Source organism: Geospiza fortis, unplaced genomic scaffold (genome assembly GCF_000277835.1).
Source record: "Geospiza fortis unplaced genomic scaffold, GeoFor_1.0 scaffold55, whole genome shotgun sequence".
NCBI lineage: Eukaryota > Metazoa > Chordata > Aves > Passeriformes > Thraupidae > Geospiza > Geospiza fortis.
Window position 1 is genome coordinate 10,619,593 of NW_005054308.1, and position 18,282 is coordinate 10,637,874.

The following is an 18,282-nucleotide window of genomic DNA, read 5'->3' on the forward strand; positions in this document are numbered from 1 at the left end:
CCCGCTCCGTGCCCGCGGTGCCCGCTCCGTGCCCAGCCCGCTGCTGCCGCTGCGAGATGGTTCGGAGAGCGCGGTGCCCCTCTCGGGAACGGGTCCCGTTTGTCCCCCTTACCTGAGCGTGGTTCCGCTCTTGTCCCATCACAGCAGTGCCCGAGGGTGGTTCTGCTCTTGTCCCATCACAGCAGTGCCCAAGGATGGTTCTGATGTCCCATCACAGCAGTGCCCGAGGGTGGTTCTGCTCCTGTCCCATCACAGCAGTGCCCGAGGGTGGTTCTGATGTCCCATCACAGCAGTGCCCAAGGATGGTTCTGATGTCCCATCACAGCAGTGCCCCCGGGTTGCTGGCGGCAGCCAGGTCCCTCCAGGAGCAGGGAATGAGCAGGGAGGGTCTGTCCTGCTCAGGTCAGAGCTGCCTTGCCCAGGACAAGCCGCATACCTGCTCACAAGGGCGTGCAGTGACAGGAGCAGGGAATGGCTCCTGTCAGAGCAGGCTGAGATTAGATATCAGGAAGGAATTCTTCACCGTGAGCGTGTTGAGGCATGGCACAGGTTGTCCAGGGAAGTTCCATCCCTGGCAGCGTCCAAGGCCAGGCTGGAGCAACCTGGGATGGTGGAAGGTGTCCCTGCCCATGGAATGGGATGATCTCTAAGGTCCCTTCCAGCCCAAGCCAGCCCATGATTCTATCCCTGTGAGCCAGGAGCTGATCCCCTGCACCCACCTCTCCTCCTGGCAGCCCCCCTCTGTGCCCACTGTGCCCTTGTGCCAGGAGAGCAGCCAGGGCAGTGCCCAGGCACCTCTCTGCACCAGCACTTACCCGAGGCCTCCGTGCTCCCAGCAGCTCCTCAACACGTGCCATAACCACAGCTCTCTCCCCCGTTGGGCTTTTAATTACATTATAAAGTTACTCAAGGCTTACACTGGCAGGTCATTAGTTTTCATACGAATTTAATTTAATCATAAACAACTCATCTCACTCCTTAGCGGCTCCTTAAATGTGGCTCTTTTTAAATACCATTAACTTTGCTACAGCCACCCCAGAGAATTAATGGAGGTGCAGGCAGTTTGCCAGGGCTTTATTGCCCCTCCCCAAGGGCTCGTCTTCATCCTCCTCCCCCTCAGCAAAGCCCCCAGCCCCTGCAGAGGTGGCTGCAGAAGGGTTGCTGGGCTGGGTGGAGGGGACATCAGGCCACTGGTCACCTCCCTGGTGCCTGCTGGGGTGCAGACCCAGCACTGGGTCACTGCACATCACCCCACTCCTGCCCCAGTCACCACTGCTCAGTCAGGTGTGTCCTGAAGAGAAGTGGAGACGAGCTGTGGAATCCTCCCCTCCTTCTGTCACTGACATTCCCGTGGGATGCTGGGGCTGGAAGTGCTCATGAAGAGCCTGGGACAGCACCAACACCTGGAACTGCAGCTCCTGGTGTTGTGCGGAGGGTCCAAGCTGGAGCAGAGGAAGCTTTACCAGTTTAAAAGCCCTGAGAGATGCACAAATCCTCCAGAGCATGGTGTGGAAAACACCCAAAGCAGGGAGTGTACACTGAGATGTGGAGCAGTGGAGAAAGCTGACTGAGAGAGGAATGAAACAATTTCTGGTCTTCACATGCTGAAAAGAAGCATTAAGGTAGAGAAGCACTTAAGCATCAGCTTGTCTTCTCCCCTGCCCTGCTGAGGGGATTCCATCACTCCTCACAGCTAATGAGCACCCAGGAACCAGCAGGGCTTGGAGAGAATCTCAGCTCAGGCTGCAAAATGGCTCCTGTGCTTAATTAACAAGTCTAATGAGGGCTCTAGAGAGGAGTGGGGAGTGGCTCCGCATGCTGACCAGATCACCTCCCCTGGGAGATACTCTGGGAATCGACTGTGGAGAGGCAGAGCCTGCCTGGGGCTGTGCTGTGCCCTGGGTTCCTCAAGGAATCTCCAAGGGTTTGTAAGGGAGCCCAAATGAGGGGTTTGTGAGTGTCCTGGGAGTCCTGTGCTCGCCCACACCTCTGGGGATGCTGCTGCAGGACAGCAGAGACGTGGCAGCAGCACATCCCACAAAAAGGTTGGGTGCTGCAGGTGCAGCTTGGGGCGTTTCAGGGTAAACATTCATCCCCTGCTGCCCTCACCACAGGCTGAAGCTTCCTGAAGCCAAATAAAATAAAACAACTGTGCTAAAATAACTACACCGGAGAGGTCATGACCTACACAAGAGTCAGGCTCGTGCGCTCTCCCTCGTGCCTGTCAGGATCAGCTGAGCAAGTTAAAACAAGAGGGTGAACGACTTCTGAATAACCATCCCTCAGCTCCAATGGATAAATGGGTTTCTGCACGGCTGTGAGTGGGCTCCAGCTGTTTGGGCACAGCTGGGCAGTCCCTGAGCTCTGCTCGGTGTCAGGAAAATTAATCCCCAAACACCAGAGGTTTATGTCCAAAAAAGAGGCAGAAGAGTCCTTTTACTTTATTCCAATAAAGGGAGAGGCCATGGGGCATTCCCCTGGGGTCTCTCACATTTTTGGAGGATGCAGCCTCCTTTTTATCCCAATTTCCCTTCTCTCTTTCCCCACTGGCTGAATTGCTTGAGAGGTTCAGACTTCCCAAAACGCCAAATACCAGAGATTTCCCAAAGATTTCCCTCTAATGTATAATCCTTCCTTTTATTTTTTAATTCTTATGGAATTTAGGGGTTTTTCTTCCCCATTGTTCCTTTCATCTCTCAATGTATAATTTCATTTATCAGCAAACCTGCAGTTTATTTGTAAAAGCAAATCTCTTTTTCCCATTCATCAATCAGTGGAATCCTTCCCATTGTTTCTTTTATCTCCCAGCAGCCCCACAGCTGGTTTGGAAAGACAAATCTGCTGTTCCTCTCAGGAGGGAGGGGAATGAGAAGGCAGTGCCCCATCATCAGCCCTGACTGCAGAGGGAGCACTGACTGCAGCCGTGCTGGCGTGGAGAGCCTCTGCTGCTGCTGCTGCTGCTCACTTGGCCATTCCAGAACTGGGGGATTGTGCCAGGAGCCTGAATGTCCTGGTCCTCCCTGAGTACAGAACAAATGCATCCATCCATCCATCCATCCATCCATCCATCCATCCATCCATCCATCCATCCATCCATCATCCATTATCCATCCATCCATCCATCCATCATCCATCCATCCATCCATCCATCCATCCATCCATCCATCCATCCATCCATCATCCATCCATCCATCCATCCATCCATCCATCCATCCATCCATCCATCCATCATCCATCCATTCATCCATCCATCCATCCTTCCATCCATCATCCATCCATCCATCCATCCATCATCCATCCATCCATCCATCCATCCATCCATCCATCCATCCATCCTTCCTTCCATCCATCCATCATCCATCCATCCATCCATCATCCATCCATTCATCCATCATCCATCCATCCATCCATCCATCCATCCTTCCATCCATCCTTCCATCCATCATCCATCCATCCATCCATCCATCCATCCATCCATCCATCCATCCATCATCCATTATCCATCCATCCATCCATCATCCATTATCCATCCATCCATCCATCCATCCATCCATCCTCCCTGAGCCACCTCACAAAAATCAGTCCAAAATGATGCTCCTACCCACACAGAGGACACATCCCTGCAGCTGGAGCCCAGCCCAGCAGAGATTTTCCATTTGTCCAGATCTCTCTGACTCTCAGCAGTCAGCAGGAGTGATTTTCCACTGCTGTGACCCCTGAATTGCAGGGTTTAGGTGCCACCCATGAGAGCCAGGCTGGCAGCAGGCAGCACCCATCCTGCCCAGGAGAGCAGAACCCACACTGGGGATGCTGAGCGCCTAAAATGGGGGAGCACAAGGAAACTCCTGAGGACCAGGCTAGAAAAGTACTGAAAGCCCGAGGAGAGGCAGAGATCTGGTGAAAGGGATGTCACAGAGAGTGCCAAATGCAGGGAAAAGAGCTGGAGAGCCCTTCAGGAGCTCCAGGGTGATGCCATCTAGTGAGCGAGAGGAAGAGCAGCGAGAGGAGGAAGAGCAGGGAGAGGAGGAAGAGCAGGGAGAGGAAGGGCAGAGAGAGGAAGAAGGGCAGCGAGAGGAAGAAGGGCAGCAAGCATCCAGCTCCTGCCAGCCTGGAATCGGGCCCAGAGCAGTGCAGGATGGGCTGCCAGCACAAACTGCCCCCAAAATCCAGCCCCATCCCAGGCAGGAGAGCAAGCACCAGCAGCAAGGCAGGGCCAGCACCTCCAGGGAGCTTGGATTGCTCAGGCTGGGGGGAGTTTATTTGGAGAATAAAGCAGTGGCCACTGGAGCAGCATTTGGCTCCAGAGGACTCTCAAGGAGCCCTGCAGGGACCGAGGGAGCAGGGATGCAGCCGTGGGAGGAGAGCACTGAGGCACAAGCCCCAGGACCCTCCCTGCCTGCCCTGCTTTTCTTCCCCCAGAGAGCTCCAGCATCAGCAGCTGCCAAAGGCCTTGGGCAGCCCAGAGGGGTTTGGAGCCCAGATGTGACAGGAGTGAACCACAGGGGATGCTGCAGCTGCTGCAGCACCAGGAACTGCTCAGGGCTGTCAGCTCTGGTTTGAAAAATGAAGAAATATTTTTACTTTCACTCTGTTTTCAGCCTAGCACCCGGAGGAAATGGTAGTTAACAGTTATTTCTGGAATATACAGTACTTATATATATATACTTATATATGTGTTAAATCCTCGTGGTTGAAGCTCCCCTCAGGCACTGCCAAGGACATGCAGATGAAGTTAAATATTCCCAGGAGATCTCCTGCTTCCCTGGGATGCACTGAGACCACTGCAGTCCTGCTATACACAAACAAAATGATTAATTATGCGTCCTCAGCTACTCCATTCCTTGCTTCCTTGTGGAGCAAGGAGACAGGAACCCTCAGGCTTTGCTCATCCCTCTCTCTCTGCTCATTTAAAACCTCACCAGCACCACCTCACACTCCCAACTCCATCTCCTTTTCAGCATCTCACCTGAATTCACATCCTGCACTTACCTGGGGTGGGCACTGCCAGCCAGGCCCTTTCCTGCAGGAAATCCAAGGTTAAATTGGCAGCTTCTGGCAAAACCTTCCAAAACTGAGGGTAAACCCACAGCAGCTCCATGGGCTGCCCTAATTTAATGTGGGTTCCTTGAGAGGAGTCAATGAAAGCAGCAGGTGAAAAGTTGTGAGCAGGGAACAAAGGGTGTGGTGTTTGTGAGGGTCCCCAGGACGAGGTGAGAGATGAGAATTGACTCCAAGTCCTCAGAATATTTATATATTATATACTAAAGAAAGAGAAAGGATACATCAGAAGGCTTAACAAGAATAATTAATAAAAACTCATGACTGAGCTAGAGAGTCTGATACAGCTGATGGTGATTGGTCATTAATTAAAAACAATTCACATGGAACCAATCAAACATTCACCTGTTGGCAAACAATGTCCAAGCCACATTCCAAAGCAGCAAACACAGGAGCAGCAATCAGCTAATTTTGGTTTTCATTCCTCTCTGAGGCTGCTCAGCTTCCCAAGAGAAAATCCTGGGCAAAGGGGATTTTTTAGAAAATATCAGGGTGACACAAAGGCCGTTTGGGTTCTGCGGTGGGAGCTTTCCTGAGCAGCCCAGGGGATGAGGCAGAGATTTCCCCCTGCACCCACAGGGCAAAATAAGATTTTTTTTCTCCTCCTGAGCAGAGGAGAGCATGGGAAGGGACAGGGAGGCATCTCCTCGGGAGAACTGAAGGAATTGAAGGGTTTGTGTGAGATTGCCGTTAATTAAAAGGAAAAGGACCCTGCAGAAATGCTTTGCTCTCGGGTGCAGTACTCACAGCTCACCGAGCAGTGTCAGCCCAGCACCATCTGAGCGTGCATTGAACTCACCCAGGGAGCGGCTGCTTCCCTTCAGACCCCAGAGCCTCAGCCTGGTGCCCAGGATGTCCCTGCCCTGGGCAGCAGCAGAGGCTCCTGCTTGCCTTTACCCAGCCTTGCAAAGTTCAAATGCCAGAAGTTTTTCCAAGTCAGCAAAACCCAGAGCAGAAGCAAAGCTGAGCTGAGGTCACAGCTGGCAAGCAGGCACAAAATCAGACCCATGCCCAGGTTTCTCAGTCTGTTACTTTATTAGAGAGGTCTTTACGTCATGGTGGTAGCCCCACTGAAGATATTTTACAAAATATTAAAAAAACCCTTTTTATTCGAAGCCACAATTTTTAAAATCGTGTCCCATCCACCCCTGAAAAGCAAGCTGGGTTTAATTGTGGTTCCTTCTGAACAGGGAACAACAAAAAAATCCTCTTTTGAAAGGAGGGAGAATGATAACCATGCTGTAAACATGACAGCAGATGATGTGCCCCTCTTCCAGGTGAGGGACAGGGTACTGGAGCCTGGCACACCCAGGGAGAGAACACAGAATACAGTCTCCAGCCAGCCCTTGTCCCATTTAGGAACATCCCTTGGCATTCATTAACCTTCCATCAGCTCCCAGCCAGGTGTTAGCACATCTGGAAGGCACAATCCACGTTTTGGAGGTGGGGCAGGAACCCTTCCTGTGCTCACTAACAGAGACATCACTGCTGTGAAATCAGAGGTGACCTGGGATGGCCCAAAGAGACAGAGCCTTGCCAGCCTGCAGGAAGTTTATAAATATGGATTAGGGGTTCTAAAAGGGTAGGAAATGCACTCCCCAGATCCAAAGACCTGGGGGCTGCCTCCTTCAGCCCAGTACCTAGAAGTGAGGCACATCACATACCACCCTTCCCTGAAATGCCAGTGAATCAACAGAGGGGACTTGAAAATAACAATTTGTTTCTTATATTTTCTTTTTTTTTTTTTTTTAAGCAGGAATATTTTTTTCTTGCTAATGAAAGAGGTCTAAAACAAACAACGTTGTCCAGAAAATAATACTTAAGTGCTGCCTTACACCTTTGGGTTGTGTAAAGAAGAAGGTGCTGCCGGTGGGGTCCCTGACCCCTCCCCAGCTCTGTGCTCCCAGTCCCACCCAGCAGCTCAGCCAAGCCCTGCCTTGTGCCCCAGGAGGGGACAGAGAGGACAGAGGACCTGCTCTGCCCCTCTGCCACGACTCCCAGCCAGGAGAACCATCCAAAAAGCTGTGGCACATCACAGGGAGACGAGACATCAGCGGACAAGGAGGTGCCGGGAGCAACAAGCCCCGTTTGCATCTCCTCTTCCCTTGTCCCACTGCTCCTCCCCAGTGATGCTCTGCAGCCATCCCTGCTGGCCAGGCTGCCTGACCCAGAGCCCCACACAGGACAGACTGAAAACCCAGCCTCAAGGAGCTGTGTGATCATGAGAGCTCTGGCTGTAACACCCTTCAGCCCCACTCATCCCCAAGGCACATGACAGTGACAGTCACCGTGTCACCGCAGGACTGAGCGCTGTCCCCAGTGTCCCCTCTGCACCTGCACTGCCTCAAGAGCCTACAGCCAGCTGGGCATTGCAACCAGCCCAAACCAGCCTCTGAGAACAGAGTTAGTGCCAGAGGGGCTGGGGTGTTTATTTCAGTGCCACTGGTCACAGCAAAGGAAGGGCAGGAGCATCTTTGGGAGGACATCCAGCCCTTTTCTGCACAGGCCGTGTGGGGAGCAGGAGGAAAGAAAAAACCCAGCTCTCCCAAGGCAAAAAAACCCCCAAATCTCTGTCCCTCTGTGGCAATAAAAGGGCCGTGGTGGAGAGGGGTAAGTCGAAGGCCAGGGTTTGTTTAAGACAATGCCAGAGCTGCTGTGCCCCAGGCCAGGCCGGGGACAGGAGCAGCCAAGGTGGAGAGGGAGGTGACAGCCCTGCCCCGAGGGGCTGTTTCTCCTGATCAGAGTGGTCACTGCTCCAGTCTGAGCTGACAAACCCAGGGAGCACCAGGCTCACCCAGGAAGCATCCAGCCATCAGTGCAAGTGCAATCCAGAGAGGCTCCTGCCCCAAATCCCAGCCTGGAGCTCCTGGGACAGCCACCCCAAGTTCCAGCCAGCGTCCCTCAGTGCAGAGAACACGTTTATCCCAGGCTGTGGTGACAAGGGGCTGTGAGAGGCTCTTCCCAGTCCAAGCTGTCCCCTGCAGCCCAGGAGGACACGGCCAGTCCCAGCTGGTGGCCTGCCAGGTGTTACAAGCTCTCTGAGGAGCTGAAGGGGACGAACTTGGCGTGTTTGGTTGGTGACACCGGCACCTGTCCATCGGCCTCCTCGCTCAGCTTGAAGAACATCTCCTGCTCACGCTTCTTCTGGTTCAGCTCATCCTCCAGGGCCTTGAGCAAAGAGAACAACACAAGAGCTGGGTTTGAGATGGCTCTGGAGCTATGGGCACTGTCCCCTCCAGCCAGCCAGGACACCCTGCTCACAGCCCCACCTTCTTCCGTGGTCTCAGCTTGTCCCTCCACTCCTTCATGTGCTGGTTGTGGCTCTCATCCAGGGACTTCAGCTTCTGCGTTTCGTGCTCGATCAGGAGGTGACACTTCTCATTCTAAAAACACACCAGCAAACACAACACCCATCAGCAGCTGGAACTGTGCATCCAGTGGTCAAATGCTGGAATAAGCTCTTTTCTGACTTAGGGATGGGGTAACTGAGAGGTGTTTAAAAAAATTTTATTCCATTTCCAGTCTCATGTGAAGGGTGAGACAATGCAGATGTTATAATTCATGTTATTACAATCAGAAGCTAATTATTTCTTAATTATCATATATTATAAGTGTTTCTTGGCTTGTCAGCTTTAGTTACATCTATTTCTTACAGGATTTGTCGTAGGGAGAGACATTCAGAGCTCTGAGCTCCATGTTTAGACAAGGCAACAAAACCCTCTCAAGGCAAGAGCAAGGGGACATCAACCCCTGAGAGTCCTCTGCAGGCACTCCTCCAGAGGCTGAGCCCTGCACAGGCAGCTCTGGCAGCCCAAGCCACGAGGGATGAGTACCTGGAGGTGCTGGAGCTCGTTGGTGTTGCTCTCACACTGGGCCTGCATGTCCTTCATCTGCGACTCGTGCTTCTGCTGCTGGTGCAGCCGCTCTGCCTTCTGCCTCTTCTCCTCCTGCAGGGCAAACTGGAAGACAGAAAAGCAATGTGTAGGCAGCATTGCCCTGGCCTCTGGGGCTGCCTGACACACCAGCCCAGCTTCCATTATTGCACAGCAAAGAAGGAATTTGTGCTGCTTTGTCACGATGGAGGCAGCGCTGAAAACCACACGCGGCGCCACAGAACAGAGCCCTCCAACCCAGCAGTAAGTTAAACTCTGGAATTTGGGAAAATGCAGCTTTCTCCACCCCCACCAAGCCAAGCCTCAACTCCTGGTGCCTTTCCAGGCCCTGACCTGTTTGATCTTCTCCCTCTGCTCAGAGGCGCTGCCGCTGGAGTGGATGTGGAGGCTCTTCTTGTACATGGCCATGCGGGTCTTGCCCTCGCTGCGCTGGATTTTGGGCAGCCGGGCCCTCTCCTGCTGCTGCCTCACCTTCAGCTGCTCCAGCATGCGCTGGTTGTAGCGCTGCATCTGCTCCCTCTCCTGCAGGCACACGGGGCTCAGAGGGAGGGACACCTCCCCAGAGCCCTGAGCAGAGCGGGGACAGCTGGAGGGCACATTTGGGAGTAGCCTGGAGGTGGCTGGTGACACTCCAGGGACAGCTGGAGGGCACATTTGGGAGTAGCCTGGAGGTGGCTGGTGACACTCCAGAGGGATAAGAAGGGATGGCAAGGACTGAACACGCTGGGAAAGCAGAGGAGAAGGGGCTGGAAGTGCCAGTCTTCACCGCATGCTCTGGGAGTCAACCATGTCAAATCCTGGGCAGTGGCAGATTTCCAGAAAAGCCCCCCAGAATTCCCAACTTCTTGCACATTAAATGCACACAACACAGAGCACACGCCCCAGGCAAGAAGGCTTCATTGCCTTCTTGACACCAGCTTTACTCTGGTTCTTTTCCACTAATAATGATCAAGCCCTTTAACTCCCAACCCATCCTTAGAATTACAGAATTCATAAAATTACAGAATATTCTGAGTTGGAAGGGAGCCACAAGGATTGAGGCCAGCTCTTAAGTGAATGGCCCATATTGAACACAGCCTTGGTGATTTCCCCCTTTCAGCCTGGAAGGGAAGCACCCAAGGACACCTGGACACTTTGCTGGCCCACACCAGCATGGGAGGGTGTAAATCCTTCACCTTCTCATGCTTCCTGAGCAGCTCGTGCCTCTGGAGGAAATACTGGTCCTTCAGCTGCTGCTTGATGAGCTGGTGCTTCTCCTGCTGCTGACGCTCCTCCAGATCCCAGATGGAAGCTTCCCGGTCTGTGGGGAGGAGCAGGAGATCACCCACCCTGGCCTCCCACCCTGGTCACACACAGTGTCCCAAGCTCGAGAAACCTCTGTGCACACCAACAATGCAGCAGATGTTGGGGGTGATCATTCACCTCCTGTTTTCCATGCGAAACTGGTTGCAAACCATATTGGAACCTGATTTCTTGCAATTATGAAGCCTAATTGGTTCATATTTGTAAAGCACTTTGAAGATTAAAGCACTAAGTATTATTATTGTTAAACATTTAGACAGGACCTGGCAAGGCTGGTTTTTTCCACATCCCATCCTGCCAGCTTGCAGCTCTGTCACAGCATCTGCTGCGTGGGAAGAGCCAGGGCTGGATAAAGCCATGGCTGCAGCACTCCCTCCCCTCCCTCCCAGCCTTTGCCACCCACCTCTCATCAGCTGCTGCTTCTTGTTGAGGCACTCACGCTCCTTGTCACAGATCTCTCTTTTGTTCTGGGAAATGATGTTCTTCATGGCCTGCTCCAGGTCCTCCTTCTGCTTGGCCAAAAACTCCTGTTCCTGTTAACAAAGCAGCGGTGCCACCATGAGCTCTCCTTCTGCTGCAGCTTGGGAAGCAGCTGCTGGTGTTTCAGAACGTGCCAGTCCCTGCAGCAGGAAGGATGCTTTATTCTGCTGCACATTTCCCAGTCTTGGGGCTGCGGGGATGGTCCCTGAGTCTCACCATGGTTTGTTTTTTCTGGGAGAAGTCGTCCATCTTCGCCTTCAGGTTCCCTTTGCGCTGCTGCCGTGGCAGCTTCTCAATCTCGTTCTTCACCTGCGGGGAAGAAATTAAATTTCCCTGTAGGGCTCTTTAGGCCAGGAACAACCCTACCTCCAGTCACTGAACAGCTCAGGAAACACCCAAAAGGCCCTCAGGAATCAACTAAAAACACTTCAGGAACCACCTAAAAGGACCTCAGGAATCACCGAGAAAACTTCAGGAACCATCCAAAACACCTCAGGAATCATCCAAAAGGACCTCAAGACTCACCCAAAAGCACCTCAGGAATCACCCAAGAGCACCTCAAGAATCACCAAAAAAACTTCAGGAATCACCCAAAAGCACCTGAGGAATCACCAAAAACCACCCAGGAATCACCCAAAAAATCTCAGGAACCACCAAAAAGCACCTCAGGAACCACCCAAAAGGACCTCAGGAATCATCCAAAAGACTCTCAAGAATCACCCAAGAGCACCTCAGGAACCACCCAAAATCAAGACTTTCCTCCTAAAGCACCAACTGCTTCCCTCTCAAGTTCTGCCACGAGAAATGCTGAACTTCCCAGGAAGAAAGAGGTGCAGGACATCACCTTCCCTCCCTCCCATCCCCAATTTTCACCTCCTTCTTCATCTGCTTGAGCTGCTCCAGGAAGCGCGCGTGGTCGCGCTCCTGCTCCAGGCGGATGCGCTTGGCCTCCTCGCGCCGCCGCAGCCCGTGCTCCTGCTCCATCCTCTCGATCTGCTGCTTCTGCTGCCTCTCCAGGTTCTCCAGCTCTGTGTCGTAGAACTTCTTCTTTGCCTGCCCAGGAAAGGTTAGGGTTAGGGTTCCTGCTTCGTTGCCTTCCAAAAGTTTAAAGAGAAAAGTGAAAAGAGGAAAAAAGTAAAAGGGGGTAGGGGGTTGTTCTTGCTTGGGTTGAGTCTCTTTAGAGAGGAGGGAAACTTCCAACCAACGCCTCACAAACGTTTGGAGCTCTGTGCTCCAACATTGAGCTCCTTTAGAGACAAGGGAAACTTGCAACCAACATCTCACAGTGTTTGGAGCTCTGTGCTCCAACACTGAGCCTCTTTCCAGAGGAGGGAAACTTCCAACCAACACCTCACAGTGTTTGGAGCTCTGTGCTCCAACACTGCCCCCGTGCCATGGAAGGAGAAGATCTTTAAGGTCCCTTCCAACCCACACCATTGTGCGATTAGCTACAATATTATTTTGCTTCAACAGAAGGGACCAAGTGTGTGAGGCCAGTTTATTCAATTTGCACTCCAAGCCTTGCCAGATTTCCTGCTGTCACACTCAGGCCGTGCTGCTTTCTTATTTAAAGTTTTGGTTTTTTTTCCTGTGAATTACAACAGCACTATAAACTGTTTCTCACAGTAGCCATGAACAGACATCAAAGAAAAGATCATTAAAGGGAGAAAGTCCAGAACAACCCTTTCCCTGCTACACCCTGCCAGGCAAAGGCTGCCAGTGCTTCCCAGGGTGCTTAATGCCCACAAAACCTCCATCCTCCATCCATGCTTCACATCCCAAAGGGGTTCCTGCGACGCCCAAGGCTGTTGCAACCCAGACAGCATCCCTGAGCTGGGTTCCCAGCTGGTTCCCAGGGTTCTCCCTGCCCTCCTACCATCATCTCCTGCTCGAAGCGCCGCAGCATCTGCTCCTGCTGCAGCTGGTGTTTGCTGTTCAGCTGGGCCTGGTTCCTGTGCTCCTCCTTCTGCAGCAGACGCAGCTCGCGCAGCTCCTGGCGCCTGCAGAGGGGCGGGGTGGGCAGGGGGACACAGAGGTGCAGGGTCAGGCAAGCTCAGAGGGCACAGATGGGCACGTCCACAAGCAGTGTTCCAGCAGGGAGTGGAAGCTGCAGCCCACAGCACCCTGGGCTGCTGTGAGCACAGGCAGGAGGGACATCCCAGCTGCCTGACGTGCTCCAGGCGCTGGGACACTGCAGGGAGCAGGATGCTACTCATGGGAACTGCTGGAAAACCACCAGCTCCCACAGGTAGGGCCCTTTAGCATTCACAGCTCCCCAAACGAGCCCTGCCAAGGCTCCTGAGGTGGTTCTGCAGGCACTGGTGTCCCCCAGCAGCCCAAATACCCAAATACCCATTGTGCCAGCTGGGTTAGTGCTCACTGCTCCTCAAGTCCCAAGCTGGACTGCGCTGGCCTGGCCTCTGTGCTCTGTATCCATTCTTAATCACACCTGGGTGGCAAAAAGGGCAGTTTTCCCAAATTCTGACCCATCTCTGGTGACGTTGCATCTCTCCCCTCATCCAGCTCACCCAAAAGCACCTCAGGAATCACCCAAAAGGCCCTCAGGAACCTGATGTTCAGCACCTCAGTAAATGAGCTCTGCTAATGAGCTTTTACATAAACCTGATATTGGGGCTGAGGAATAAGGCAGCCACAGGGACACAGTGTTTAGGACAAATTATCCTCTCAGGGAGTCCCCGAGAGCAACGCAAGGGAGCCTGGAATTGGGCATCAAATGAAACAATTTGTATTTTAATTATTTTAAGGGCCTTTTCATTTCAGTGCTAGAAACGGCAGCTCCTCTTTCTGAGGATAAGTCAGGGAGGTTTGAAAGCTGTAAGATCTGCAAAGGAGTCATCAAGCAGGGAGGATACACCCATGAATATTAAATAATGCTCCAGGAGTTTACAACTCCCTTGGCCATTCTGTTAATGAAGTCTGAGGAGATTTGAGAACAAAAGGGAGAGGAGCATCTTGAGAAGATTTCCGAGCTAATTTCCACTGAGCCAGGCATCTGCAGCCCTGGGGACACGTTCAGTCATCCCCAGGGGACAGAGCCAGCCACAACAAACCTCCCCTTGTCACAGCCTTGCTGCATGTTGAGCTGAATCCCTCCTTCCCCTGTCCCAGTGGGACCAAGACAACCAAGAGCACTTTAGCTGGATTAGCTCACAGAGAGGAAAACCCTGCTTTTCCTCCACCCCAGTGCCCCACTTGCCTGAGGAACCTCATTTCTTCATCCTTCTTCTCGTCCTCGCTGATGATCTTGGAGGTGGTGACGCTCACCTCCACGCCGTCCACCACGAACTTGCGGGTGCGTTTCAGGGTCTTCTTCTGCAGCCGCGAGTCCTGGGGTGGGCAGGAGGAGAGGAGGGGCCCTGAAGCAGCTCCCCAGGGCTGCCAGAGCTGCACTGGAGCCCTCAGAGCAAGTTTAGTGCTGTGTTTTTCATGAGGAACATACAGAAGGAAACCACACGGAGCACAAGCCATCAGTGAGTTTGGAGATCCAGCCTGGCTACCAAAGCAGTGGGACTTCTACCCTGAACAAACCTGACCCACCTCCCAAAGACCCTTCCTCACCTTCCTCACATGGCTTACTCCCTGAAAAACCCAAAAAAACTCCTTTCCCCTTCTAAAGGACCAACTCAGAGAGCAAATCTCTGTGTGGCATCCTCCTCAAGGATTCCAGGTGTCCTGGAAAGGAGGAGGAGGAGGAAATTCCTGTGCAAGAGCATCACATTTCCAGTCATTAGGGATTGCAGGCTGCTCTGGGGGATGCTGGCTCTCCAGCTCCCAGCAGGAGGTGGGGAAGGTTTTGCCAAGAAAGGTTTTTAGGCACGTTTCTGTGCTGGGAAGTTCTCACTCATGCAGGCAACGTGACAAAGATCTTGTGCAACACATCCCTCTGCCCCCTCAACTCACAGCATTTCTTCTCCTGGAGCTCAGCAAATACCATTCCAGTTATTTTGCCTCTTCCTCGAAGCCCTGCTGACCTGGGCAGCTCCAGGTCAAGCATTCCCAGGCTGCAGGAAGCTTTAGCAAAAGCCCAGAAGCCTGGGAGGTCTTTGTGCAGTCCCTGCTGACACAAACCAGGCCAGATGCAGGGCAGGTTGGGAAAACTGAGAGGCACAAGCCCACATGAGCTTTTCCCTGGGATCAGGAGTGCTAAGGAAGAGCAGCAGAATGATGGACTATGGATAAAATTTAGGAAGCCCCATTTGGGGTTTCACCCTTGAGCAAGGACAAGTCAGGGTCATGGTGTGGTTACTGCACACAAAATAGACACAAGACATCACACTTCCCCTAGATTTCAGTGGCCTGGCACAGAAGAGGACACATGAACCTTCAGCAGCTCCACCAAGAGCTCCTCCTTCACCTGAGGATGTGCCACATCCCCCTGGCACAGCTCAGCCCACCTGTGGATGCTGTGCTGGCCTGAGCCCAGCTGGGACAGCATGGAAACAAACCCTGGAAAGCTTTCTCTGGGGAAGGGCTCCTCCCTCCTGCACCTTCTCCAGCACCCTCTGGCAGCACTCTCACCTTGAGGGAGATGGAGCCGCTCTCCCTGTTGAGGGACAGGTCAGCAGACAAGGAGATGGTGAGGTCCATGCTCTCGGAGGCCGAAGTGCTGCCGGAATCTGAGTCCCTTTTGGAGCGGGGGAATGGCCCCAGGGGCTCCAGGCTTCCATTGGCCAGCTTCTCCTCGCCGAAGTTCTCCAGGAAAACGCTCTCTGGTCGCTCCACCATGCTCTTCCTCTCCCCCATGCTCTTCCTCTCTCCAAGGCTCTTCCTCTCCTCGATGTTCTTCCCTTCCCCGATGCTCTTCCTCTCCTCGATACTCTTCCTCTTCTCAAGGCTCTTCCCCTCCCCGATGCTCTTCCTCTCCTCAAGGCTCTTCCCCTCCCCAATGCTCTTCCTCTCCTCGATGCTCTTCCTCTCCTCCCTGCCCAGCCTGGGCTCCTTGCTCCCCTCCGTTGAGTTTCTCAAATGTCCTGGCTGCAGGATGATGTCCAGCTTGTCCTGGGTGGCCGAGGAGGCCGAGCTGGGTTTTGTGGAGTGGTTGCTCTCCAGTTTGTCACTGTCACTGCTCACCCCTTTGTCTGAGGCTTTGTGGCTCTGGCTCTCTGTGGTGTCCTTGCCAGTGCCCATGGAGCCGTTCAGGGCTTTGGGCAAGGATGAGTCTGGAGGTTTCTCCCCATCAAAGCTCAGCTGGCTCACCTCAGAGGGGTCCCTCTTGTGCTTCCCAGGGGGCTGCAGAGACAGGCAAGGGCAGATGTTGGGTTTGGCACCACCACTCAACACAACTGCGAGGGCTACAAGGCACAGCAAGGTCACCCTGAACTAAACTGGGAGGGAATGTCCCTTTCAGGACATCTGCCCTGGGATGCTTCCATCCGTCCCCAGGTTGGTGGCCCCAAGGATCCTGGTGGGGAGGAAGAGGAGCAATGAAAAAGCCCCAGAACCTGCACATCCTTAAGAGGCAGATGAGGACCTTTCATTTTCCCGTGGCTAACTCCACTGTGGAGGAGCCACTTCCCTTTGTGACGGAGGAGGGAGGTTGAGACATGTCCCCAAGCAGCTCTGAGATGTCCCCTGCAAAGAGCCAAGCCCAGGGGCAGATCTGCCCAGCTCCCTCCTTGGGCTGGTGCTCCCTCCACGTGCCGCTGGCTTTGCTTCCCCTCCAGTTTCTCCAGCCTGCAGCAGGGCTTACTTCCCTTTTTTTTTCCCCTTTTCCTTTTGTTTGTTAACCACTTTTCAGAGCCCCTCCTGTGAGTGGGCACTGGGCACCATTATTTCTCCATGCCCTTGGCAGCCACCACAACCCAGCCCCTCCCTGGCCGATCAACCACTTCCCCTCCACCTGATGTGTCCCAAAACAGTTTTTGGAAGCTGAAAAAACCGCCAGGTTCTTTCCCTCAGAACAACCACAGCGGTGCAGCTGCTCACCGAGGCAGACTCCAAGGAGTCGTCCTCCTCTGCTTCATCCCGACTGTCCTCGATCTCCTCCATCACCTCAGCCTTGGCCTCGGCCACCAGCTCCCGCAGGGCCCTGTTGCTGGTGACCTTGCTGACAAAGGGATGCTGAAAACCAAGCACAGGGAAAATCTCAGCTGGCCAAAGTCACACCTTGGGAGCACAAGGATGACTCTGGGCTTTCAGAGACCTGAGGGGGTGGTTCCTTCCAGTGTCACTGGGATTTACCCCCAGAGGAATTCAGAGGAGAGAAGTTAGGGCACACTGACCCTCAGGTGCTCCCCAAAGCTGCTTCATGGCAGCAATCCCCCCACCAAAAAAAGCAGCAGTGGGATTTAGACAAGGGACATCTGCCCACAGAATGTCACCAGGAGCAGTCTGCAGGATCCCTGAGAGCAAAGAGAGCCTGGGGGGAGATTTAATTGGAATGGGGTTGGAATCAGTCAGTGCTCACAGCACTGGGATCACTCAGTGCTCACAGCACTGGGATCAGACTGTTCACAGTGGGATCACACTGCTCACAGCTCTGGGATCACACTGCTCAGAACACTGGGATCACTCAGTGCTCACAGCTCTGGGATCAGAGTGTTCACAGTGGGATCACACTGCTCACAGCTCTGGGATCACGCTGCTCACAGCACTGGGATCACACTGCTCACAGCTCTGGGATCACGCTGCTCACAGCGGCTTCCAGTTTTTGCTGTGATTTTGGGAAGGGACAGAAGGAAAGGAATTGAATTTCAGCCAGGGCCAACCAGGTACAGCCCAAGCAGGCTGCCACAGGGGTGTTTACAGGAGCTGCTTCTGCTGCACATGGTGTCCACAGGGGCTCTGCAAGTTGCTCCAAAGGGAAAAGCATTGGTGATCCTTTTTGGACAGTTTCAATGGCTGAAAAGTGCTATGAACTTTCTAAACAAGACAGAAATAATCAGAATCCAGTCTGGGGTCACTGGTCTGGTCCCTACCTCCAGCAGCTGGGCAGCACTGGGCCGGGTCTCTGGGTTCTTGTCCAGCGCCTTCTTCAGGAAATCTCTGAACTCCAGGGACCTTAAAACACAGCTGGTGGTGAGAAACTCAGCACAGGAAAGGCCTCAAATAGCAGAGGGATCAGCTTGATCCCTCAGCAGGTTCTGCCCCCAGCTTGCAACTGGCCATAATCAGCATTTTGCTCCCATGGGAAACCCCGTGCTCAGTAATTCTGATTATTTGTATGAGAAGCAGCAACAGGGCCAGGTCAGGGACCAGGTTCTGCCTTTTGCTGCGCTGGCAGCAGGTGGTGGGGACTGAGCCCCAGGCACAGGCAGGGCAGGGCACAGCAGCTGTCCCCCAGAGGAGCCCATGGCAGCAGGAGCTGCTTGAGGACAAGGAGCCATCCAGCGGGCAAGGGTGGCTGTGAAGGAGCAGGAGCCCCATAGGAGGGCACCCTCAGCCTGCAAAGTGCAGCTCTGAGCTGCAGAGCGTGGCCCTGATGTCCCTTCTGGGCAGCTCCAGAGGCAGCTCCCACCCTGGCTGCTGCCTGTGACAGTCACTGGGACACTGCTGTGACACTGCTGTGGCTCCAGGGCTCTGCCAGCCA

The 18,282-nt window shown here is 53.6% G+C and overlaps 2 protein-coding genes across 2 annotated transcripts in view; both read right to left on the bottom strand.

The window, feature by feature from the left end:
* SH3PXD2B (SH3 and PX domains 2B) overlaps positions 1-6,115 on the bottom strand; it is a 72,783-nt gene extending 66,668 nt beyond the window's left edge. The window contains exon 1 of the mRNA XM_031055224.1: positions 6,111-6,115. Within this exon, the coding sequence (XP_030911084.1) occupies positions 6,111-6,115 (5 nt within the window). The remainder of the gene's footprint in view (positions 1-6,110) is intronic.
* Positions 6,075-18,282, bottom strand: part of STK10 (serine/threonine kinase 10) — a 46,542-nt gene continuing 34,334 nt past the window's right edge. Inside the window, exons 7-19 of the mRNA XM_031055225.1 lie at positions 17,672-17,753; positions 16,680-16,814; positions 15,273-15,983; positions 13,951-14,081; positions 12,610-12,733; positions 11,607-11,786; positions 10,950-11,042; positions 10,657-10,786; positions 10,127-10,251; positions 9,285-9,473; positions 8,892-9,017; positions 8,328-8,441; positions 6,075-8,226 (exon numbers count right to left, since the gene is read on the bottom strand). Coding sequence (XP_030911085.1) covers positions 8,086-8,226; positions 8,328-8,441; positions 8,892-9,017; positions 9,285-9,473; positions 10,127-10,251; positions 10,657-10,786; positions 10,950-11,042; positions 11,607-11,786; positions 12,610-12,733; positions 13,951-14,081; positions 15,273-15,983; positions 16,680-16,814; positions 17,672-17,753 — 2,281 coding nt within the window. The 3' untranslated portion in view covers positions 6,075-8,085. The remainder of the gene's footprint in view (positions 8,227-8,327; positions 8,442-8,891; positions 9,018-9,284; positions 9,474-10,126; positions 10,252-10,656; positions 10,787-10,949; positions 11,043-11,606; positions 11,787-12,609; positions 12,734-13,950; positions 14,082-15,272; positions 15,984-16,679; positions 16,815-17,671; positions 17,754-18,282) is intronic.